The sequence below is a fragment of the Somniosus microcephalus genome, chromosome 1 (genome assembly GCF_052327205.1).
Source record: "Somniosus microcephalus isolate GS21.2 chromosome 1, FLI_Smic_1.0, whole genome shotgun sequence".
Classification (NCBI taxonomy): Eukaryota; Metazoa; Chordata; class Chondrichthyes; order Squaliformes; family Somniosidae; genus Somniosus; species Somniosus microcephalus.
The window spans coordinates 437,083,543-437,109,053 of record NC_140987.1 but is presented as its reverse complement, the minus strand read 5'-3'; the positions used below and the strand labels follow the sequence as shown (position 1 = coordinate 437,109,053).

Below are 25,511 nucleotides of genomic sequence, written 5' to 3'. Positions count from 1 at the left end.
ATATTATGTGGATAACACAGAGTAACAGTAATTACTGGAAGTGTTGCCCTTTCATCAGAGTTGGTAATGTCACCGTGCCCAGAGTCCATTGATAATGCTGTAATGGTAATAATTTTAGGTGTCGCTGGAAATGCCAGTATTTATTGCCCTTGAGAAGATGGTGGTGATCCACCTCACACAACTGAGTGGCCATTTCAGTTAAGAGTCAACCACATTGCTGTGCGTCTGGAGTCACATATAGGCCAGACCGGGTAAGGGCAGCAGATTTCCTTCCCTAAAGGACATTAGTGAACCAGATGGGTTTTTATGACAAAATGGTAGTTTCATGGCCACCATTACTGATACTACCTTTTTAATTCCAGATTTTAAATTCCCCAGCTGCTGGAGGTGGGAGTTGAAACATAGAAACATAGAAGATAGGAGCAGGAGTAGGCCATTCGGCCCCTCGAGCCTGCTCCGCCATTCAATGAGATCATGGCTGATCATCCAAATTCAGTACCTTGTCCCTGCTTTCTCCCCATATCCCTTGATCCCTTTAGCCTTAAGAAATATATCTAACTCCTTCTTGAATATATTTAATGAATTGGCCTCCACTGCCTTCTGTGGTAGAGAATTCCACAGGTTCACCACTCTTTGGGTGAAGAAATTCCTCCTTATCTCTGTCCTAAATGGCTTACCCCTTATCCTTAGACTGTAACCCCTGGTTCTGGACTCCTCGGCCATCGGGAACATCCTTCCAGCATCTAGTCTGTCTAGTCCTGTTAGAATTTTATAAGTTTCAATGAGATCCCCTCTCATTCTTCTAAACTCCAGCGAATATAAGCCCAATCGACCCAATCTCTCCTCATGCGTCATTCCTGCCATCCCAGGTATCAGCCTGGTGAATCTTCGCTGCACTCCCTCCATGGCAAGAACATCCTTCCTCAGATAAGGTGACCAAAACTGCACACAATACTCAAGGTGTGGTCTCACCAAGGCCCTGTACAACTGCAGCAAGACATGCTTGTTCCTGTACTCGAACCCTCTCGCTACGAAGGCCAACATACCATTTGCATTTGAACTCATGTCCCTGGATTACTAGTCCAGTAACATAACCACTATGCTACCGTACCCCTTAATATGTGTTCTTACTTGCTCCACAGGTGATGCTGTAATCGCTTAAAAAATAATGGGGGTTAAATTGGTCCTAAGCAGTAGCACAAAATGAGCGATGGCGAATCAGCAGCTCAGTCTACACCCGCCAAACTTTCTTTTCATTGACGTCAATAATGAAAGAAAGATTTGCATTTAAATAGCACCTTTCATGACCTCAGGATGTCCCAAAGTGCTTTACAGCTAATGAAGGACTCTTTTGAAATGTAGTTGATGTGCCTCAATAAATCCGAGACTCGATGTTAGCGAAACAAAACAAGGCTTTTATTGACTTAGAAGGTAACACACAGAGGAGAGGTATCTTCCATCCAGAGGTCTGCTGTACTGGATGTTATGCAGGCTGGGCCAGCTTACATAGGGGCCAGGTATGGGCGGAGCCCTACACACAGTACAATACAATGGTGAGGAAACGGAACTGAGGTAAGGGAAATGAAACTGAAACCAACCACAGTCACAGGCAGAGAATACCAATGAGTGATGAATGGAATATTTCATCACAGTAGTCACTGTTGTAATGTGGGAAACGCGGCAGCCAAGTTGTGCACAGCAAGCAGTAAAGTGATAACGACCAGATAATCTGTTTAGTGATGTTGGTTGAGGGATAAAAATTGGCCCCAGGATGCCAGGGATAACTCCCCTGCTCTTCATCGAAATAGTGCCGCGGGATCTTTTACATCCACCTGAGAAAGAAGACGGGGCCTCGGTTTAACGTCTCATCCAAAAGACGGCACCTCCGACAATGCAGCACTCCCTCAGCACTGCACTGGAAGTGTCAGCCTAGATTTTGTGCTCAAGAGGTCGATTTTAACTCAGCTGTGAGGCGGGCTTTGGGGCATGTGGGGGGTTAAAATCGCAAAAACTGGGGGTCGGGACCCCCCCCGCCTGGTGCCCGATCCCGAGCCATTTTAACCCAGGCGTGTCTGATGGTCCCGAATCAGTCCCGCTTCCAACAGGCGGGACTGGTCTTTAAGGCCCTTAACCAGCAATAATTGGCCTTTATAATCCCATTTTAACAGGCCCTTGCATTTTTAAGCCTTTTCCCACATAAAAGACGTCTGGTGGGGATCACACCTGTGAAACCTGGCATGAGCACTATTGGCTTGCTGACTATCAGCTGCAGGTCAACCATTAAAGAGGAGATTTGATCAGTCATCATTTGCAGGTGGCAGGACTTTGTTGTGTCAGGCCTGGGGCAACTTTTACCAGGCTTAACCACACCTGTGGAAGGTTGGAGCCTCACACACATCTCCAGTGTGACCTCCTGGGAAACCCCGCTCGCCACCTTCACTCAGCGCTTCCTCAACGGAGGCATATACCAGAAGCATGGGAGCCATTTATTTCCTTTCCTTCTGGGCATTAGATGAGCTCGAACACCAGCAGCGACACCGGCAGAACCAGGAACAACAGCAGCAGCAACAGGAGCGCCAGGCTGCTGCTCACCCACCTGAAGCTGCACAGGCCAGAAGGGGCCAGCGCTTGGAAGTGGCTTGAGAGCACCTTGCTGCACATCAGGGGGGATGGGGACCCGTATCTGCACTGGCAGTCCTACTCAGAAGGACTTCCATGAAGGTCTGGTTTCTCTGTTCAATAGATGCCCATCGCTCCTCAAGAGATGCCATTCTATTATGAGCACTCTCCATGTTTTCCATACCCTGGTGACTTATCTCCTCCATGGAGGTTGCCATCCTTGCCATGGTGATGCGTTCATGCGCCAATGACTCCACAAAGGCTCTGCTCATGTTCGCTATGGACTTCTCCATTCGCTCCACACTCACATCGACCCTGGAGACAAAACCTGCCAGAGACTCCTGCATCTGTTCCTGGAGTTCCAGCCCCGCTGATCTTATGGATGGACCCAGAGGCAGAGGGTCGACATGCAGCTGAGCCGAGCTGGCAGAGTCCTGCGCCCTCCGACTAGCACTCTCCACTGCTGTCCCTATCTCCACAATCTGCTGATGCTCACTTGTGAGCTGTGATACACCAGGTGACAACACTACTCTATGTCCCGAAGGTCCCACTGAGGTGTGAGTGTCTACACTGGTGCTGGGTGCGCTAAATTCTGCTGACGCTGTGCCCTCAGAGGTTGCAGATTCCTCTGAGGTGTCTGGAAGCTCAGGCTCTTCCTCCTGGACAGTGGGGACGGGGGCTCTCGATGGACCTGTGGGGGAGTGAAGGAAAGAGTTAGAGATGTGAGGTCAAGGTTACATGCACGTTGCATATTGTAGATGATCATAGGTCCAACTGTTATAGCTTCAGAATCATTATCAGCGACTCATGCAATGTCAATGAGAGAGATGGAAAACTATTCTGTCACCAGCTTGCTGTGATGCACCCGTCTGTCCGTCCCCCACTTGCGCCTCATCCTCCAGTCCTACGATCTCCAGGAACGCCTCCTCCCAGGGGTTGAGGTGGGCTACTGATGGTGGCCCTCCTCCTGTCCTCGCTCGTTCTCTTTTATTGTGAGCTCTCTTTTCCTGCAATGAGGGAGACAAGTGCAGTTTGAGTGAGAATGAAGGAGTGAGTTTAGAGAATCCATAGCATAGATGCTTAGAAGGAGACAAAGATGGAGTGAGGTGGCAAGACCAAGGGCCCTCCCTGTGTGTTGTCAGTTGTTTTCATAGCATCAGAGTGATAGGGAGTGTGAGGGCTGCATAGTCGAATAGTTAGGTGAATGTGACCATAGAGAGAGAGGGAATGGGTAAGGTGCATGGATGTGAGTGTCAAGTGGGATGTGGAGGAAGAGATTGCTAAAGCTGAGTGCTGGTGAGGGGAGGCAATGAAGATCAGATTGAGAGTGATGGGAACTTCATACTCACTTTTCCAGTGTGCTGAAGGTCATGAAATCTCTTCCTGCACTGAAGCCAGGTTCTGCGGGTAGCCGATAAGGAGTTGACCTCCTCTGCCACTTGCAGCCACGCAGCCTTTGTCTGCTGGGGAGGCATCTTCCTCCCTGATGAAGGGAAGAGCACCTCCTTGTGAGCTCTTGCTCCCTCCACTAAAGCCTGCAGGGCAACGTCGTCAAAACGGGGTGCAGACCTCGGTCTTTCTCTTGCCATTCTGCTTCCAGCTCAGTGTATCAGCAAATGCCAAAAGGCTGGCAGCCTGCAGAAGAAGCAAGGCTTGTTGCAGACCCTAAATGCAGCAGCAATAATGATGTCATTGTGATGAAATATATGCCTTCATCAGCCCCTGTGTCTTACCTGCTTTGTATTGTGTGTACCGCCCCCTTTTTCCTATTGTGTGTATTGGCTACGCCCCTGTCTTTTGTCATATAAAGGTCTCAAGAGCTGTATGAGTCATTCTATCAGACGAACCCGATGTGGAAAGACCTGCAATGTTCTTAGTGATTAAAAGCCTTCAGTTGAATCCTTTAAACTCCTTGTCTTTGAGTTATTGATGGCACATCAATTTTAATCACTAAAACACCAAGATGGATCGACTCCTGAAACCAGAGCGCTTGGATCTGGACCCCCATGCCTCAGACGCAGCCACACAGTTCGGACACTGGTTCCAATGCTTCGAATTTTTCATCGCAAACTCATCCACCGCCATAGCAGCCGCAACCGCCACCGGAGACGTGAAACTGGGAATCCTGCGAAACTGGGTGAGCCATCAGGTCTCCCCTCTCATCCAAGATGCCACCAGCTACGGGGATGCCTGCACCATTCTGAAGGCCCACTACGTGCGGCCAATAAACGAGGTGTACGCCAGGCATCTTCTGACTACTCGCACGCAGCGGCATGGTGAGTCACTAGAGGACTTCATGCTAAGCCTAAAAGTACTGGGCAGAGACTGTAACTGTAAGGCCATGTCTGCCATCGTGTACACGGAGGAGCTGATACGAGACGCCTTTATTGCGGGCCTCAGTTCAAATTACATTCGGCAGAAACTGTTTGAAAAGGAGGGACTGGACTTAAAACAGGCTATGGGCATAGCGCGATCGCTGGATATGGCCCAGAGGAACTCTGAATCCTGTTCCTCAGGCCACGCGGCCCACTCCACCTCGTGCGCGCCGTGGGGGCCGCCATCTTGGAAGCCATCTTCACCTCCCAGGTCTCAGGCCAGCCCAGCACCATCGGAGCCCCAGCCCCCACCCAGGAGCCCCACTACTGCCGCGATGCATCGGGGCCCGAAATGCTACTTCTGCGGCCAGGACAAACACTCCAGGCATCTGTGCCCAGCGAAGGGCACCACCTGTTTTAAATGCGGGAAGAAAGGACATTTCAGCAAAGTCTGCAGAGGGGACCCCGCCTCCAACTCCGCCACCGCCGCGTGCGCGTCGTGGGGGCGGCCATCTTGGACGTCATCTTGTCCACCCTCATGGAGTCCACCATCTTGCCCCGACTACACGGACCTCCAGGACCCACTGGTGGCCTCGATCACAGTGGATCAATCCAGGCCGCATCCGTTGTCTAGATCGATGATGGACATAGAGGTAAATGGGAACAAGGTTAAATGCTTGATTGACTGCGGGAGCACCGAAAGCTTTATTCATCCTAGCCTGGTAAAACGACTTTCACTAACGATAGTCCCCACACAGGGCAAAATCGCCATGGCTGATAAAACTCATACCTCAAAAATTACAGGTTTCTGCGCGGTTATGTTGTCGGTAAAAGGCACTGATTACAGAGATTTTAAACTATTGATAATGCCAGATCTCTGTGTGAGCATGATCTTGGGTCTGGACTTCTAGTGCCATCACCAAAGTATCACGCTTACCTACGGTGGGTCCCAGCCACCCCTCACAGTGTGCGGTCTGGCTACCCTGAAGGTCAAGCCGCCCTCTCTGTTCGCCAACCTCGCACCCAACTGTCGACCCATAGCGACCAAGAGTAGGCGGTACAGCTGGGAGGACAGACGGTTCATTGCGTCGGAAGTAGAAAGACTCAAGCGGGAGGGTATCATCGAATGCAGTACCAGCCCGTGGCGCGCCCAGGTAGTAGTAGTTAAGGGTAGCGAAAAGAAGCGGATGGTGATAGATTATAGCCAGACGGTTAATCTATACACCCAGCTAGACGCCTACCCTCTGCCCCGCATAGCGGATATGGTTAACCAAATTGCGCAATACCGGGTGTTTCCACCATCGACCTAAAATCGGCATACCACCAGCTCCCCATTAGGCCGGAGGACCGTCCATACACCGCCTTCGAGGCGAACGGACGCCTCTACCACTTCCTCAGAGTCCCCTTTGGGGTAACGAATGGGGTCTCAGTCTTCCAGCGGGAGATGGACCGCATGGTCGATGAGAACCAGTTAACAGCCACCTACCCATACCTAGACAACGTCACCATCTGCGGCCACGACCAGCAAGACCACGACTCGAACCTCGCGAGATTTCTGAAAACCGCCCTCAGACTCAATCTCACCTACAACGAGGATAAGTGTGTCTTTAGCACCACGCGCCTCTGTATCCTGGGCTGCGTGGTGGAAAATGGGGAAATCGGTCCGGACCCCAACCGATTGCGCCCCCTATGGGAGCTACCCCTACCAAACACTCCCAAGGCCCTGAAAAGGTGCCTGGGGTTCTTCTCCTATTACACCCAATGGGTCCTCAATTATTCCGACAAGGCCCGTCCCCTCCTGAAATCAACGTCCTTCCCGCTCACGGCCGAGGCCCACGCCGCCTTCAACAGCATTAAACATGACATTGTGAAGGCCGCGCTGCAGGCAGTGGACGAAAACATCCCTTTCCAGGTCGAAAGCGATGCGTCCGACTTCACTTTAGCAGCCACCCTCAACCAGGATGGGCGGCCCGTAGCCTTTTTCTCAAGAACCCTCCAAGGGCCCGAGATCAGGCACTCCTCGGTAGAGAAGGAGGCCCAGGCCATAGTGGAGGCAGTGCGGCACTGGAGGCACTACCTAGCCGGCAAACGCTTCACCCTGCTTACCGACCAGCGGTCGGTAGCCTTCATGTTTAACAACAAACAGAGGGGGAAGATCAAGAACGACAAAATTCTCAGGTGGTGGATCGAACTCTCCACGTTTGAGTACGACATAATATATAGGCCAGGGGCCCTCAACAAATCCCCCGACGCCCTATCACGAGGGATGTGTGCCAGCATCCAGGGGGACAGGCTACAGGGCCTCCACAATGGCCTCTGCCACCCGGGGGTCACCCGGCTATTTCACTTTATATAATCCCGTAACCTCCCCTATTCCATCGAGGAGGTCCGGTCGATGACCAGGAAGCGACGACGATCCATCACCACCACCCCCAGAAGAACCTCCACCATCCCCAGGCTCGCCACCCCCAGAAGTACCTGCAACACCCCCAACACATGGGTATGCCCAGGAGGGCACCACGGACTCCCGGTCGGAACCCGAGGTACTGTTGCGACGTTCAGGAAGGACTATCACACCCCCGGACAGACTAAATCTGTAGAAGGGGTGAATGTGATGAAATATATGCCTTCATCAGCCCCTGTGTCTTACATGCTTTGTATTGTGTGTACCGCCCCCTTTTTCCTATTGTGTGTATTGGCTACGCCCCTGTCTTTTGTCATATAAAGGTCTCAAGAGCTGTATGAGTCATTCTATCAGAGGAACCCGATGTGGAAAGACCTGCAATGTTCTTAGTGATTGAAAGCCTTCAGTTGAATCCTTTAAACTCCTTGTCTTTGAGTTATTGATGGCACATCAGTCATATTATGCGACTTTCTGACTGGAAATACTCATTTGCCAAGGGTTCCCACACGTTGGAAATCAATTGGCCAATTGAGTTAAAATTGCATCAATCTCACACACCCATTTAGGTTCGTGTGGGAAACACCAAATTCGGGGAACTCGATAATTCCCCGCACCTGAGTTTAAATCGACCCCCAAGTCTCTGGAATGGAACTTGAACCCACAACCTTCTGGCTCAGAGGCACGAGTGCTACCAACTGAACCACAGCTATCAATGGAAAAAATAAATTGGATGGGGTGTAAAATGGCTGAAAATTCGCTATCGCCCATTTTGCGTTACCACTCGGGACCAATTCACCCCCAATATTGTAGGAATGCTTGTTATGCTTATTTGCGCCAGAGGGGGCATTGCGGCTGCTTTCAGATTGTTACAACAAACACAGCTAAAAGACGTAACAGCCCGGATTTTGTGGTGGACAATGATGGCGAACTGTCAGCGTTTGCCGTCATTATCCCTCGGAAGCTGATCGCAACTTCAGGATTTAGCACATGCGCAGCTAAATGCGTAAATCCTGAAGTTGCTGTCAGTCATTCACTGCTCCAACACAAGCTGCGCTGTGGACCCCACCATGGCCCCTCCCCCCCCAACCCCCGCACCATAGCCGGCAATCAGTGAAATGCGTGAAACTGATATCGCCATTAAACACCCCATTAAATGTTAAGTCTTGTTGGAATAGGTATAACTGGGGTTTTAACAGCATATTGACTGCTAAACAAACATTCTGGTCCTGAAAAATTAATTTTATATTTGCGGAATGTCAAATTTCTCCATTATGATAAATACTGGATTTTTTAAAAATTATTTTTTTAAAGCTTGTTCCTGCTATTTCAGCGTCTACATTAACCCTATGTGTATGTCCCAATCTTTATTTTGCTCCCTGTAACATTTTTAAAAAGTGCAGATAATCAATGCTTTTCATTTCCTGGTTTGCTGTCTGTGACAATTCTTCAATGTGATTGGCTGCTTAGACAGCTTGATGACATCACTGCTGCACTACGCTCGGAAACCCTTACTGACAGCGCTCCATGTCGAGGAAGCTAAAGTTCTAGAGATCACGATGTCCTCCAAGGAACCATGAGCACGGCCATGGCAGAATCGTTAATGCGTGGTGAAATTGCCCCATACAGGACAATCATATGTTTTTCAGTTTTTCTTTGAACATAAACCACACATGGCAAGACGTACAGTGAATGTTTTGCAAAGAGAACAGTTATCAGTTTAAAAATACCGTAGGCTGCTTACATATGGCAGTCTGGACGTTTTAAAAAAAAAGGAAGCAATGTCTCATGATTTTTTTTAACTAAGAGTTTGTTGTATAAAGAGATCATGATTATGATCTGTTTTAAAGCTATGAAACTTAGCTGCTTTACATTCACAAGAAGATGCTTTTTTGTTAAACAGGTCGTGCTCTGCAGGGTATAATCTTCAAATACTATACTCCAGTGTCTTGTATAATTTTATTAATGCTGTCATACGCTGAGCTGCCCCTCGCTCATAATAATTAGGAGGCTTTCTAGGCAGCTGCTGAGTGACTGATCAGACAATGTCGAAGAGTCCCAGCGGAGAATAATATACTGTAAGACATTCCTGAACATCCGGGGCTTTTGCAGGCTGTTGTAATATAACAGCGCTCTACCGCCCTAAACTCAAACTAAACTTGCCATTGCTGTCCCGCCTCTCACTGATTTCAGGCAAACCTGGCTGGGGACAAAGGGGAAGATAAAGAAGAAGTGGTAGCAGGAACCGAAGTGGTGGCAAACAAACCTGGCGAATCCTGTGGTGAAAAATTGCGACATTTAAAAACTTTTCTATGGAATCCAGAAAAGAGAGAATTCCTGGGAAGAACATCCAAGAGTTGGTGTGAGTAAAACTAAGTGCATGTTTAGTGCTGGTTTACAGTTGCAGATGTTCACAAAAAGTGCAGCCGGTGAAAAAGTAATCGCCGACTCAATGACATTATGTACCTGTAAGGAATAGATTTTGAGCAATTTTCTGATCAGTGGCAGTAATGTGAATTTTGATTCAGAAGACTAAGGCACTATTTTAGTTAATAAAAGAGAAAATAAGGGTCAGAGAATAAAGGAGGATGATAATTAGAGTCATAGAATTATACAGCACAGAAAGAGGCCCTTCGGCCCATCGTGTCCACGCCGGCCATCAAGCCCTATCTATTCTAATCCCATTTTCCAGCACTTATTCCGTAGCCTTGTATGCTATGGCGTTTCAAGTGCTCATCTAAATGCTTCTTGAATGTTGTGAGGATTCAGGCAGTGAGTTCCAGATTCGAACCACCCTCTGGGTGAAAAAGTTTTTCCTCAAATCCCCTCCAAACCTCCTGCCCCTTTTCTTGAAACTATGTCCCCTGGTTATTGACCCCTCAACTAAGGGGAAACGTTCCTTTCTATCTACCCTATCTATGCTCCTCATAATTTTGTACACCTCAATCAGGTCCCCCCTCAGCCTTCTCTGCTCTAAGGAAAACAACCCCGGCCTGTCCAGTCTCTCTTCATAGCTGAAGCGCTCCAGCCCAGGTAACATCCTGGTGAATCTCCTCTGCACCCTCTCCAATGCAATCACATCCTTCCTATAGTGTGGCGACCAGAACTGCACACAGTATTCCAGCTGTGGCCTAACTAGCGTTTTGTACAGCTCCATCATAACCTCCTTGCTATGCCTCAGCTAATGAAGGCAAGTATCCCATATTTCTTTTTAATCACCTTATCTACCTGTCCTGCTGCCTTCAGGGATCTATGTACATGCACACCAAGGTCCCTCTGGTCCTCTGTCCTTCCTAGGGTCCTACCATTCATTGTGTATTCCCTTGCCTTGTTAGTCCTCCCAAAATGCGTCACCTCAATTATTAGAAGAGTGCCAGTGTTAAATGGTGTACACACCCACAATACAATGGGAACTCTATGATCAAGCAGCACTCAATTACGAGTCAATATGTAAAACAGCATTTTGCAAACAACACTGCACATTAATTAATACAGATTAATTCACACATCAGCTGTGTATCTTTGTCAAACTAATAGGAGTATGTAATGGTGATTGCCTTTGAAAATGTGTGTGTGTGTAAAAATTCTTTCTGGGATTCTGCATAATTGTCCCAAAACAAAAAGATTAATTTATAATCCTAATACAACATAAGAAATGTCAGCAAAAAAACACATGCAGGAAATGATTGTTGCTTTTGTGATTCTATTTCTTACAGCACCAATCTGTTGGCTTAATAAAATCGATCTGGTCATTAGAAAAAAAATAATCTTTCTTCACATTATATAGAAGCATTTTATAGCATTTGGTCGTTGTGGTGATTATTCCTTGATTAGTAAAAGTATTGTGATTCGTTGTTTGTTAACTGCCTTGGGATATGTGTTGTAATCTCATTGGTAGTTGATGATCACATGATGTGTTGTGGCTACCTTAAATTCAGTCCTTTTCTAGCTTTAGTTGGGACTGGATGTAGAAAGATATGCTGCCGATTTTAAAGTTAATAAAGCCTAACTTTGGAAGGCAAATCTATTCTTTATTTCAATTTATTAACTTTATGTTAGAATGGAGCGATATCTTCAACCAGAACGATTCAAGGCTGACCCCAATTCTGCTGGAGTAGATGATAAATGGAAACATTGGTATTGTACATTTAAAAACTTTTTGGGCGTGTTGGATCAAGAGGCTTTAAATAAGCTGAATATGCTGATCAACTACATTGACCCGGATGTATATAAATATATTTTGCACTGTAAAACTTATGAAGAGGCTACTTCTACATTGGAAAAGTTTTTGTTAAACCAAAGAATGAGGTATTTGCACGTCATCTTCTATCTGCCCGTAGGCAGCAGGTGCGAGAATCTTTGGATACTTATTTACAAGCACTTCGGTGCCTTAGTGTTGACTGTAATTATAAGGCTGTGACGGCTGAAGACTATAAGGATGAATCGGTACGGGATGCTTTTATTAATGGATTACTGTCTAGATCAATTCGTCAGCGGTTGTTAGAAAATAAGACTCTGGATCTTAAAAGTGCTTTTGAGCAAGCTTCTACATTGGATATGGCTCAGAGAAGTTCGGATTCTTATGCTCTTTTTAATCGGCCTGCGACTATGGTTTCGGCAGTTTCGGATGAAAAGGAATTATGTGGACTTAATGGGAGTGGTTTACTAGATTTTGAAACCGTTTCTACTTCGGCGGCCGTTGCCTCTAGGATTCAGAAGTGTTATTTTTGTGGGAATATCCGGCACCCTCGTCTGAAGTGTCCTGCTCGGGAGGCTGTGTGTAGTAAATGTGGCAAGAGAGGTCATTATGCACGTGTGTGCAAATCATCAGGTTCAATTACCTTCCCTTCTCCTGGTGTGGGAGGGTCTTCCTCCACTACCTCTTCTGTGACTATTCAGCCTTTAGATAGGGTGTTTATTGCATCAATTTCTGCTGCATTTGCTCATGGCCTAAACAAAGCTATAGTTACAGCTCAAGTTAATGGGTTGGAAGTGAAGGCCTTTATAGATACGGGCAGTACTGAGAGTTTTATAAGTCTTCAGTTTGCGAAGGAGAAGCATTTGAAAATTTCGCCTGTTACGTATCAGGTGTGTGTGGCTCAGACGACCCTTACTTCACAAATAGCTGGTTGTTGCTTTGTGAAAATGGTTCTTCTAGGTAATACGTATACTGATATACGCCTATCTGTTTTGCCTAATCTCTGTGCGGATATTTTGATTGGACATGATGTGCTTCAGTTACACGAGTCTCTTAGTCTTTCATTTGGAGGGACTAAGCCACCTTTATCTATTTGTGGATTAACCTCTTTATCTATTCCTCCATTATCACTTTTTTCCAATTTGATGTCGGATTGTAAGCCAATTGCTACCAAGTCAAGAAGATATAGTAGTCAGGATAGAGAATTTATTAATTCTGAAGTTCAACGTCTCTTACTGGAAGGAATCATTGAACCTAGTTGTTCGCCTTGGCGAGCACAGGTAGTTGTCACGACTAACGAGAGACACAAGAAACGAATGGTGATAGACTATTCCCAAACTATTAATAGGTATACTCAATTAGACGCGTACCCTTTGCCTAAGATTGATGAGCTTATCAATAAAGTATCTCAGTATAAAGTTTTTAGCACTATTGATTTAAAGAGTGCTTATCATCAGATTCCTATTGTTAAGAAGGATCAACCATATACGGCCTTTGAGGCTGGTGGAAAGCTGTATCAGTTTTGCCGAATACCATTTGGTGTTACTAATGGTGTTGCTTGTTTTCAACAGGCAATGGATGCTTTTATAAGTGATAACTCCCTCTCTGACACCTTTTCATACTTAGATGACATCACAGTGTGTGGCAAATCAAGGGTGGAGCATGATTCTAATTTAAAAAGATTCCTTCAAGCTGCGGAAAAAGTTGGTTTAACTTTTAACAAAGAGAAATGTGTCTTTTCGACTACTGAGGTAAATCTATTGGGGTATATTATTTCGGGAAATAAGATTAAACCAGATCCAGAACGTCTGCGACCATTGATCGATTTACCTTGTCCTACTAATTCTAAGGCTTTGCAACGAGTTGTTGGACAGTTTTCTTATTATTCTAATTGGATTGCAAATTTTTCACGGAAGATCCGGCCTCTTATTCGGGCTACGACATATCCTCTATCATGGGAGGCCAGGACATGTTTTGAGAATTTTAAAAAGGATATTTTAGGAGCAGTTGTGCATTCCATTGATGAGCAGGTTCCCTTTGTGATTGAGACGGATGCTTCGGATTTTGCAATTGGGGCTACTTTGAACCAAAATGGAAGACCTGTGGCCTTTTTCTCGCGTACTTTGAATAATAGTGAAAAAAGACATTCCTCAATAGAAAAAGAGGCATACGCAATAGTAGAAGCATTGCGTAAATGGAGACATTATTTATCGGGGCGACATTTCACGTTGGTAACTGACCAAAAATCTGTGTCCTTTATGTTTGATGTTAAACATTTTGGAAAGATTAAAAATGATAAAATAATGAGATGGAGGATTGAGTTGGCATGTTACCATTTTGACATAGTTTATCGTCCGGGGAAGGATAATGTTGCTGCTGATGCACTGTCGAGGGCTTATTGTTCGGTGATTCACGGAGATACGCTTATTAATCTTCACAATGCCTTATGTCATCCTGGGGTTACGAGGATGATACACTTTGTACGCAGTAAGAACTTGCCTTTTTCAGTTGAAGACGTCAAGCGGATGACTTCATCATGTTCTATCTGTGCTCGGTGTAAACCGAATTTCTTTAAGCCTCAACGAGCTCATCTTATAAAGGCTACTTCTCCTTTTGAACGTTTGAGTGTTGATTTTAAGGGACCTCTTCCTTCAGCTACTCAAAACCGATATATATTTACTGTTGTGGATGAGTTTTCAAGGTTCCCTTTTGCTTTTCCTTGTGCAGATGTATCAGCTGCTACAGTTATTAAATGTTTGACTCAACTTTTTGTCATCTTTGGGATGCCTGCGTATATCCATTCGGATCAGGGAAGTTCTTTTATGTCTTCCCAGTTGAAGGAATACCTTCAGAGTCGGGGAATTTCTACTAGTCGAACTACCCCGTATAATCCCCAGGGTAATGGACAGTGCGAACGATACAATGGGGTGATCTGGAAGGCAGTTATGTTGGCGTTGACATCCCGGAACCTTAAGAATACACAGTGGGAAATGGTACTGCCTGATGCCCTGCATTCCATTAGATCATTGCTTTCAACGGCTACTAATGTGACCCCCCATGAAAGGCTCTTTAACTATCCGCGGCGATCTACTACAGGATATTCGGTACCTTCATGGCTTACTATGCAGGGACCTGTGTTGCTTCGACGCCATGTTAAATTGTCAAAATATGACCCCTTGGTGGAGGAGGTGGAGCTGTTGGAGGCAAATTCCCAATATGCTCATATTCGATTCCAAGATGGGAAAGAAAGTACTGTTTCAATTAAAGACTTGGCTCCTTGTGGGGGCCAGCCCTCTTCTGAGGATAATAATAATGGTCATCATTCGGATAATGTGGATGCTGCTACAGATACTACGAATATTTCCAATCCGATTGCAGATAATCATACTTCTATTAGTCAGCCTTTGATAGATGTTTATGACCGTCCCAGTGCATCTTCTGATGGGATTTCTAATCCGGAAACCGTTGAGAATCGGGATATGGATAGCCTTCCTGTTGAAGATACTTCTGTGCCTTCTGGCGTGGGAGGGCAAGGAATTTCACCAAGGTTAAGAAGGTCGACACGAACAAGATATCCGGTCGACCGATTGAAAATGGACTTTTAAATTGATAGTAATGTTTTAAAAATTGTTGAAATATTATAGTATATTGTTTTAGTTGAGAGATACTTAATACTTATGTGTAATGTTATTATTTGTTGTTCATTTAGTATTGTGTTATGTAAATAGTTTTATTCTCGTGCATAGTTTAGTTGTAAATAATTAATTGTAAATTGTAAAAGTTATTAGGTTAGAGTATATTTTAAAGGAGGGGTGAATGTGGTTATTCCTTGATTAGTAAAAATATTGTGATTCGTTGTTTGTTAACTGCCTTGGGATATGTGTTGTAATCTCATTGGTAGTTGATGATCACATGATGTGTTGTGGCTACCTTAAATTCAGTCCTTTTCTAGCTTTAGTTGGGACTGGATGTAGAAAGATATGCTGCCGATTTTAAAGTTAATAAAGCCTAACTTTGGAAGGCAAATCTATTCTTTATTTCAGTCGTGGAACTACATTTGAAAATTCATACGCATTCCAACTTGTAAATCCCTTTGATAAGAAAGGGATTTGTTAGTTTCAAAGCTCCAAAGCTGTACATCTCAGAACTTTCCAGATTCTGCTAATAAAGTTAATACACGCCCCCGGCTGTATTCAAACAACTTTACTAAGTCCTTTTCAGATTCTGAGCTCAAACAAACGTTAGTCAGCAGCAACGATTAGACTTTTTCCAAAAAGAAAATACTGCAGATGCTGGAAATCTGAAATAAAAACAGAAAATGCTGGAGATGCTCAGCAGGTCAGGCAGCATCCGTGGAGAGAGAAACAGAGTTAACGTTTCAGGTCGGTGACCTTTCGTCAGAACTGGAAAAAAGCAGGAAATGGAACAGATTTTTAAGCAAGTGTAGGGGCTGGGAAATGGGGGAGGGGATGAAAGAACAAAAGGGAAGGTCTGTGATAGGATAGGAGACAGGAGAGGTTAAGAGACATTGAGAGATATTCAAGGCAAAAGGAGATGGTAATGGGACAGGTTAAGAAACAAAGGATGGCTCTAGATGAGGTGTAAATTGCGCAGGCAGAATGAAAGACAGCTGCCATGTGGGAGAGAAGAAAAGACACAAACAAAATGTGTGGATAAAAAATATATATATGATAGGGGCCGAGGTTATGATCTGAAATTGTTGGATTCTATGTTGAGTCCAGAAGGCTGTAATGTGCCTAATTGAAAGATGAGGTGCTGTTCCTCGAGCTTCCGCGGAGCTTCCATGGAACAATGCAAGAGGCCGAGGACGGTGAGGTCTGAGTGGGAATGGGGCGGTGAATTAAAGTGACAGGCCACCGGGAGCTCGGGGTCCCCCTTACGGACTGAACGGAGGTGTTCCACAAAGCGGTCACCCAATCTGCGTTTGGTCTCCCCAATGTAGAGAAGACCACATCGTGAGCAGCGAATACAGTATACTAAATTGCAAGAAGTACAAGTAAATCGCTGTTTCACCTGGAAGGGGTGTTTGGGGCCCTGGACATGTAAGGGGTCGTTTTAACGAGCTTATGGTGTGCTAAATCGGTTTTGATTTTCGCACTACTCGTGAGCGGTTTCGAAGCGCTCCCCCTCACGGTTCTAGACACTGGGCTTATTGCCAGACAACCTTTGTGTGTTGGCCCAACTCGTGACTCGGAAGACAAATGGTCAGATGAGACAGATTGAGTTTTAAATCAAAACGATCTTTATTTTTGAAAGAGAGTGTACACAGAGAAAAATGGCAAGAATAAATGCAGACGAAAAATAATGTTTCTCACAGAGGACTAAATTATACACTGAGAAAAATAACTTTAAAGCATATAAACAGTTCTAAAATAGCGATAAGCTAAAAGCGGGGGTGAGGGAAGTGCACGGACACATCGAGGGATAAATCACACTCCTGACTTACAAATACCCTTAACGTTACAAACCCGTTACTGAATATACATCAATTATGTCAGTTAGGTAGAGTTGGGCCTTTATGCTCACCAGAATTTCAAAACCCTTCTGGACCTTGGTACTTCTTGTTACGTCTGGAATTTCCGATCTTCCTTATGGGACCGGCTCCTGGACCCTGTTACTTGGTGTCGTCCAGGACCTCTGACCTTCCTTATGGGACCGGCTCCTGGACTCGCTCTCCTGTACAAACTTTGGAAGTCCTCCGAAATCCTCGAGCCGTTTTCTGTTCCGCACGGTCCTCAAACTCCTGATGGTAACTGGACTTGGACTTCACGGTGTGAACCGTCTCCGGAGGAGTCTTCCTTACTCTGGTCGAATCTTAGACTGACTTGCTGACGATTTACCTGAACGGTTATACTCATTTCTGGCCCTAATCTTGGCGCCAAATCAACTGTTTTCCTTTGTTAAGGTTGCTTTAACAAAAGTAAGCACATTAATTTTAACTGCTCGCAAATCGAACTAATGGGAATCCGATTAGTGTCCCTTCGTTTGTGTGTGCTCAGCGGTTTCTGAGATCGGTTACCGCTCTGCCAGCGATTAGCGCACCTCCAGGTGCTAATAGTTTTGTTTACTGCTGTAACCACATTACAATATCAAAAACAGTAAGGTTCTGGATTCTTCTAATCGATGATGACTCAGACTGCTGTTAGGTACTGTGTGTGTGTCCTTTTGAACTGGGCCATGAGAACTGCCAACTCCATTCTGTGTTCTCACAATGTGGCCACTTCAGGGGCCCTACCCGTATACTGTATTTCATGGATTTTTGCGAATCCTACAGACAGTGGGAAGGTGGGAGGTATAAGGACATGTGTTGCATCTCCTGCGCTTGCACGGGAAGGTGCCAGGCGAAGGGGAAGGGCTGTTGGGGGTGATAGAGGAGTGGACCAGGGTGTCGCGGAGGGAGCGGTCCCTTCGAAATGCTGAAAGGGGAGGTGAGGGGAAGATGTGTTTGGTGGTGAGGTCACGCTGGAGGTGGTGGAAATGGCGGAGGATGTTCCGTTGAATGTGGAGGCTGGTGGGGTGAAAGGTGAGGACAAGGGGAACCCTATCGTTGTTCCGGGAGGGAGGGGCAGGGGTGAGGGCAGAAGTGCTGGAGATAAAACGGACACGGTCAAGTGCCGTGTCAACCACAGTAGAGGGAATCCTCGGTTGAGGAAAAAGGAAGACATGTCGGAAGCACTGGTATGGAAGGTGGCATCATCAGAGCAGATGCGGCGGAGACGAAGAAACTGGGAGAATGGAATGGAGTCCTTACAGGAAGCGGGGTGGGAGGAAGTGCAGTCCAGATAGCTGTGGGAGTCAGTGGGCTTGTAGTGAATTTTTGTCAATTACCTATCCCCAGAGATGGAGACGGAGAAGTAGAGGAAGGGAAGGGAAGAGTTGGAGATGGACCATGTGAAGGTGAGGGAAGGGTGGAAATTGGAAGCAAAGTGAATGAAATTATATAGTTCAGGGCGAGAGCAGGAAATGGCACCGATACAGTCATCAATGTATCGGAAAAAGAGGTGAAGGAGGGAACCTGAGTACGACTGGAACAAAGAATGTTCCACATATCCAACAAAAAGGCAGGCATAGCTAGGGCCCATGTGGGTTCCCATAGCAACACCTTTGATTTGGAGGAAGTGAGTGGAGTCAGCGGAGAAGTTGTTCAATGTGAGAACAAGTTCAGCCAGGTGGAGGAGGGTGGTGGTGGATGGGGACTGGACGGGCCTCTGTTCGAGGAAGAAGTGGAGCGCCCTCAGGCCATCCTGGTGGGGGATGGAGGTGTAGAGGGATTGTACGTCCATAGTGAAAAGGAGGCGGTTGGGGCCAGGAAATTGGAAACTGTTAAACTGGTTGAGGGTGTCGGAAGAGTCGTGGATGTAGGTGGGAAGAGACTGGACAAGGGGAGAAAAAATAGTGTCGAGATAGGAAGAGATAAGTTCCGTGGGGCAAGAACAGGCTGAAATGATGGGTCTACCAGGGCAGTCCTGTTTGTGGATCTTGGGAAGGAGCTAGAAGCAGGCTGTGTGGGGTTAGGGAACTATGAGGTTGGCAGCCGTGGGGGGAAGATCTCCAGAGGAGATGAGGTCAGTGACAGTCTTGGAAACGATGGCTTGATGTTCGGTAGTGGGGTCATGGTCCAGGCAGAGGTAAGAGGAGGTGTCGGAGAGTTGGCGTTCAGCTTCCGTTAGATAGAGGTTGGTTCACCAAACAACAACAGCACCACCCTTGTCAGCAGGTTTAATGACAATGTTGGGGTTGGATCTGAGAGAATGGAGTGCTGCAAGTTCAGAGGGAGATAGGTTGGAGTGAGTGAGGGGAGCAGAGAAATGGAGACGGCCGATGTCACGCCGACTGTTTGCAATGAAAAGATCTAGAGAGGTTAAGAGACCAGAGGGAGAGGTCCAGGTAGAACGAGAATTCTGAAAGCGGGAGAACGGGTCAGCCGTCCAGGGGGAGGATTCCTGGCCAAAGAAGTGGGCACGGAGACGAAGGTGGCGGAAAAAGAGCTCGGCGTTGTGCCAAGCTCAAAATTCATTGAGATGGGGGCGTAAGGGGTTGAAGCTCAGGCCTTTGCTAAGGACTGATCGTTTGGGGTCAGAGAGGGGAAGGTCAGAGGGGATAGTGAAAACACGGCAGGGGGTGAGATTGGGAGAAGGGATGGGGTCAGAGGAAAGTGAAGGGGAAGAAGGTTCCAGAGGGGCGTTAGTGTTCAAGAGTTGATGAAGCTTGTGATCCTTGACACCTGAAAGGAAGAAAAAAAGGTTTTTGTTAAGGCGCCGGATGAGGCGAAGGATGAAATGGAACTGCGGACCAGGACAGCTTTGAGATGGAGTGAGTTGGTGCTGCTGAAGAGAGAGGTCGAAAGTGTTGATGTGACGGCGCATTGCATTCAGCGTGGATCTCGGGATACGGCGAGAGCAGTGGTTCGAGGAACGCTGAATATCTTGGAGATATCTGTAGTCCTGGGTGGATCCAAAACACGAGGGGTGGAATTTCAGTTGGAATCCATGTGGAGTAAGTCGGAGCCGGAGACAGTTGCTGAAGAAAGATATGTGGCTGTGAAAGCGAGTTTTGGTAGATACCTGATCAAACACGAGAAGGGAGACAGAAAGCAATGAAGATGAACAAGGTAAAAGCGACAAACGGAACTCCCGTTGGAGAGAAGAGCAGAACTTCTTCAAGGTGGGCATTTCTGGAAAGAGAGGTGGCAGTGAATTAAACACTAATACAAAAAGAAAATACTGCAGATGCTGGAAATCTGAAATAAAAACAGAAAATGCTGGAGATACTCAGCAGGTCAGGCAGCATCGGTGAAGAGAGAAACCGAGTTAACGTTTCAGGTCGATGACCTTTTGTCAGAACTGGAAAAAAACAGGAAATGGAACAGATTTTTAAGCAAGTGTAGGGGCTGGGAAAGGGGGGAGGGGAGGAAAGAACAAAAGGGAAGGTCTGTGATAGGCTGGAAGGCAGGAGAGTTTAAGAGACATTAAGAGATATTCAAGGCAAAAAGAGATGGTAATGGGACAGGTTAACAAACAAAGGATGGCTCTAGATGAAGTGTAAATATATTTTTTATCCACCCTTTTTGTTTGTGTCTTTTCTTCTCTCCCACATGGCAGCTGTCTTCCATTCTGCCAGCGCAATTTACACTTCATCTAGAGCCATCCTTTGTTTCTTAACCTGTCCATTACCATCTCCTTTTGCCTTGAATATCCCTTAATGTCTCTTAACCTCTCCTGCCTTCTATCCTATCACAGACCTTCCCTTTTGTTCTTTCATCCCCTCCCCCCTTTCCCAGCCCCTACACTTGCTTAAAAATCTGTTCCATTTCCTGCTTTTTTCCAGATTAGACTTTTTCTGTTGGTTGAGTCAGATTGACCACCTGTAAATTGACTAAAACATTAAACTGCAGCAACTTATACACAGATAGGACTGCGAATTGTCAAAGAAGGAAAAATGAATGCTCCACGATATACTCGCTCTCATCTTAAAGTCTCGTGTAATACAATAAGTGCTTTAATGTCAAAGTCTGTACTAGTTAGAAAAGTCTATTTAAAAGCTTTAGTAATGTTCTTGTCACTGACCTGGAACAAGCTGTAACTGTCAGTGGGAAATGACTCAATAACCCAACTGTACGAGCAGGTTCTATCTACCCTCCACTGAAGGATTTACAGGAGTGGGGTGTGTAAGAATTTGCAGATTTATTTCCAAGCCTCAGGGCTCAGGTGCGGTCACCCTATGATAAATGTCAATAACTTATCCAAAAGTAAGCTAAACATGCTGGGCCCAAAAAAGTATTTGGCTTTGAAATATGCCTTGTCTCAAAAAAAATGCAATTTCATTAGCAGGTCGTCAATGAAATGTGATTGGGACTGTTTGCTCATGTGGAGGCTAAATGCCAGTTGGGTCGAGTGGCCTGTTTCTATGTTGTAACTTCTGTGTATTTCTGTAACAAGTATTCCCTTTTTTTTTACTAAGAGGAATTTCACCCCTGTGATGTTTCACCTTTATGATCTTTTACAGAGGATTACACAAGATTTTCATCATCTAATTAACTATGGCTGGGAAATTCCTTGGAGCTGTTCCCGCTCCACCAGTGTCACTTTGCGGGAAGTGTGGCAGAAATTTCGTTTACGCACAGGGTACAGGGTTTCCACCACACTTCCGGTGAAGTAACACCAGCGGAGGGGGAGCAGCTCCAAGGAATTTCCCAGCCTATGCCTCTAAAGAAAAATCTCCATGAATTAAGACATGCTTAAATCAAAGGGGCTGAAATTCTGTTTAGCACTAGTTTTAGCATATTGGTTAATGCACTTGCATACAATTCGTAAGTGCACTATTTTAATAAAGCTATTTCAAATAGATCACGTAGGAATTTTATGTGAATACGTTAGCTAAAGTGCTAAAAATAGTGCTGAATGGAATTTGAACCTCTGAACTCCATCAGTTCACTGCCCTGAGGTTGTGCTTTTTATTTCTACATTCATCATACTTTCCCCACGATATTCAGCAGCATAACTGTGAGGCAATGTGTTGTTTATTAATTTGCTATGTCAACTACTGAAATATCTTGGGGCTTGAAATTATGCTGTGCGAACATTAAATGAAGAGTAATGTCACTTTTTAAAAATAATAATTCAAGAAATTTCTTACACGCGTGTTAAGTGTTCACACATTAATCTACGAACAGTGTAACTGCAAGGTTTTGGTGTCCTAGCAACAAGTTTTTTTTTAGTTATTTGTGTGTGTAAAGCAGAGGCTATATCTTGATAGCTTTTAGAAATAGCTCAGGAATACGACAATAATCACACTGTGGTGGGCTGGTGGCAGAGCCTATCACCACTCTATGATATTGAGGGTACAGACCCCATTTTCATTTTTTCCTCTTTCACCAATCACTGCTAAAAGGTTGGGCAACCTGCCCCAGCCCTCCACTTGAGCTGCTCTGAACCAGCAGCTATCAGGTATATTGGACTGGCTCAAGAATCGTCATCGCTTGATTGTCTCTGCCTTGCTAGGGACTACCTTGGCCTTCTTCTTAACATTCTCTAAAAGAGAATGAAGTACTGGGCCTAGAAATTCACTGGCCTTAGCGCCGCTTTTGAGGCGCTAGAGGGCCTAGCGCCGAAGTTATGGCCAGTTTAGAAATTGACAGGGGCCCTAAATCGGCGTTAGGCCGGTAGCGCTGCGCCGGCACCGATGACGTCATCGGTGTGCGCAGCGTCCCGGTTGCCATGGTAACCCGCCCGAACTCGGAAATTGAGTTGCGGCCGCCTCGCCCGTGGCAGCCGCAAGCAACGTTCTGGCAGAGGTGCCTTACAGAACTTTGCGCCGGCGCATTAAAGGCCCCGCGGCGGCCGGCCGCTTTCCCGCCGGCCGCCTGGCCGCAGCTCCCTCCCCGGACTTCCCCCCCCCCCCCCCTCCCCCCGGAACAGAAGCAAGCCCGGCACTTGTCCGAGGTGCCGGGCTCATTTTTAAAAAGATTATCGCGGGCCGCGGCCGGGTGCAGGCAGCTCCCCCTTAACGGAAGGAGGAGGCCTGCACTTCCCGAGCCTGCCGCACCGCAGCGGGCGCCGCAGCGCCGGAATAGTGCCGCAATGCGGCGCGTGGCGCCAGTTTTGAGGCGCTGAGACCCCTCAGTAGCGCCGGCAGCCGTTTGGGCGCGGCGCTACTGAATTTTTGGCGCGCGCAGGGGGACTTAGCGCCGGCACTAACTTCCGGCGCTAAAGCCCTCGCTGCGCCAAAACCGAATTTCTAGGCCCTGGACTTTTAATGTAAAGCACCCCACCAGCCCCAATTAAGTAATGCTAAAAAGAAAACTAATCTGTCAGCCATTTGCTCTTCCTCTCTCACCAGACGATGCTTAACTGCTGCCAGTTATGGGGCATCAGTCAGTGTCTCCATGGGGCATTGTACAGATTAGCATCCTGTTCAACCTTGGATGTCATTAATGAAGCATCAGAGTGAAGAATATTCAGTGCTGTCTGATTACTGCTACAGGAAATTTTCAATTTACCAGCACCTAAATAACCGGAAATCTCGGTTAACCGGCAAAATTCAGGAGTAGGTTCAGGTAACTTTTATGACTTGCCTTCCTCCATTTGCTGCTGTGCAAGGGTGTGGCTGCAGCTGCTGCTAAGCTACAGAGACGCTTGCAACTTGTGGCCATTGTTCTGAAGCTGTTGAGGGTTTGTTGCTTTATACGGAGCTCTCGGCTCCGTATCTTTTACTATAGCGTTCGGTTATCTGGAATTTTTGATGAACCGGCACCACGTCGGTCCCGTCCGTGCCGGATAAAAAAAAGTTTCCTGTACTTGCTTGGTCAGTACTGGATTCCCATGGGTTGGAAATGCTCCTGGTCAGAACCCAGCACTGGCCTCACTGTCAATCTAAGAGAGCTCCAGCAGACTCGTTGATATGTTTCATCACTGGTGTTACTACAGCTGTTCCCTGCAGAGAGGGGAGTCCCAACAATGACAAGTCATCAGAAGGAAGAAACAAAGAATGCGTTTTTGAATAACTCCTTTTGAGTTTGTTTTTTTAATGCTATTATTCACCTAACATAGATGGGGCAGCACTCTGCATTGAAAGCATGCCACTCACACTTTTATCTTAAATTGTCAACTTGATTTATTTATTTAGTAACACTGTTGCCTCTGAGGTTTGGGGGTTTGAAGCCCCACTTCCAGATGTGAGCATTTTGTCTAGGCTGACATTTTAGTGCAGTGCAGAGGGAGTGCTGCATTGTCAGCGATGCCATCTTTTTAGAGGAGATGTTAAACCAAGGCACCATCTGCCCTCTGAGGTGGATGTAAAAGATCCCATGGCACTCTTTGAAGAAGAGCAGGGGAGTTGTCTTGGCCAACATTCGTCTCTCAACCACCACCACGACAAACGGATTAGCTGGCATTTCATCTCATTTGCTGTTTGCGGGACCTTGCTGTGTGCAGAATTGGCCAATATAATAATTATTGATCGACTGAAATGCCTTGGGATGTCACGAAGGTGTAATACGGTACTATATAAATGCAAGGTTGTGTTGTGTAATGTTTCAAATTGTGTCACATAGCTGTTATCATTGGGAAGTGAAGGGGCCAAGACCCATAGTGCAGGTCATCACCAAGGTTGAACAAAAGAAAAGGAGAAGGTGAGGCAATAGAGAGAAGGTGAGAAAGAGAGGGAGAGAAGGCTATAGGTGAGAGAGATTGCTATCAGACAATAAGCTTTTTCTTACATTCCATTCAGGAGTGTGAAATAGTTAATAGAAGAGCTGCCCAAATATGGGAAAAATATTCAAGTCTTGAACAAACTTGGGCTATATGGAGAGTTAAAAATATTTTTGACTGTGCATGTTGATCTCCTGTGATGTCGCTTATGATATATTGGAGGATATGCTGTTTTATAATACCATTTAATGTGCAATTTATTAAACTGCCCCATCCTTTTAAGCCAATAAAGTCTAAATACTGTAAATTGGCATATCCTGACGTCAATTAGAGGGCAGTTGTTTTTTCTGATTGGCAGATGCTTTTAAATCCATGGCTCTTTCCAGATTAGAAATTCCAGCAGGGTATGACTGGAATACTTAAAAAAAAATATATATACTTTTAAAGATTGTTTTGCATCTTTAACAGAGTGTCACATTTTGAAGTTTGTTTTCTGAACTTTTACACCTGAAATATGAATGCACTCTAAATGCATGGCATATATACTATATACTAGCACATCTCCCACGGTATTAATATGCCAAGTAGTATTAACTGGGACAATAAGAGACAATGGGCCAGAATTTGCAGTCGATATGAAGACGTACTTTCGGAGTACGCCGTCATACCGTCTTTGAAATGGACAGCAAGTTCGAGAATCCCAAACTTGCAATCTGTCAAGTTCCGACTTGATAGCTGATCCACACCAACATTGAAATGCTAATTGCAGGCGCGGAGTTGGGCTAATTGCCCAGCAACTGCCCTGCAAT

At 46.0% G+C, this 25,511-nt stretch overlaps 1 protein-coding gene across 4 annotated transcripts in view; it reads left to right on the top strand.

The window, feature by feature from the left end:
* The window catches only part of LOC147125308 (protein ATP1B4-like), a 116,478-nt gene that overhangs the window by 58,099 nt on the left and 32,868 nt on the right, over positions 1-25,511 (top strand). For all 4 annotated transcript variants that reach the window (XM_086000967.1, XM_086000977.1, XM_086000957.1 and 1 more), the window contains one exon: positions 9,529-9,697. In XM_086000967.1, coding sequence (XP_085857093.1) covers positions 9,529-9,697 — 169 coding nt within the window. The remainder of the gene's footprint in view (positions 1-9,528; positions 9,698-25,511) is intronic.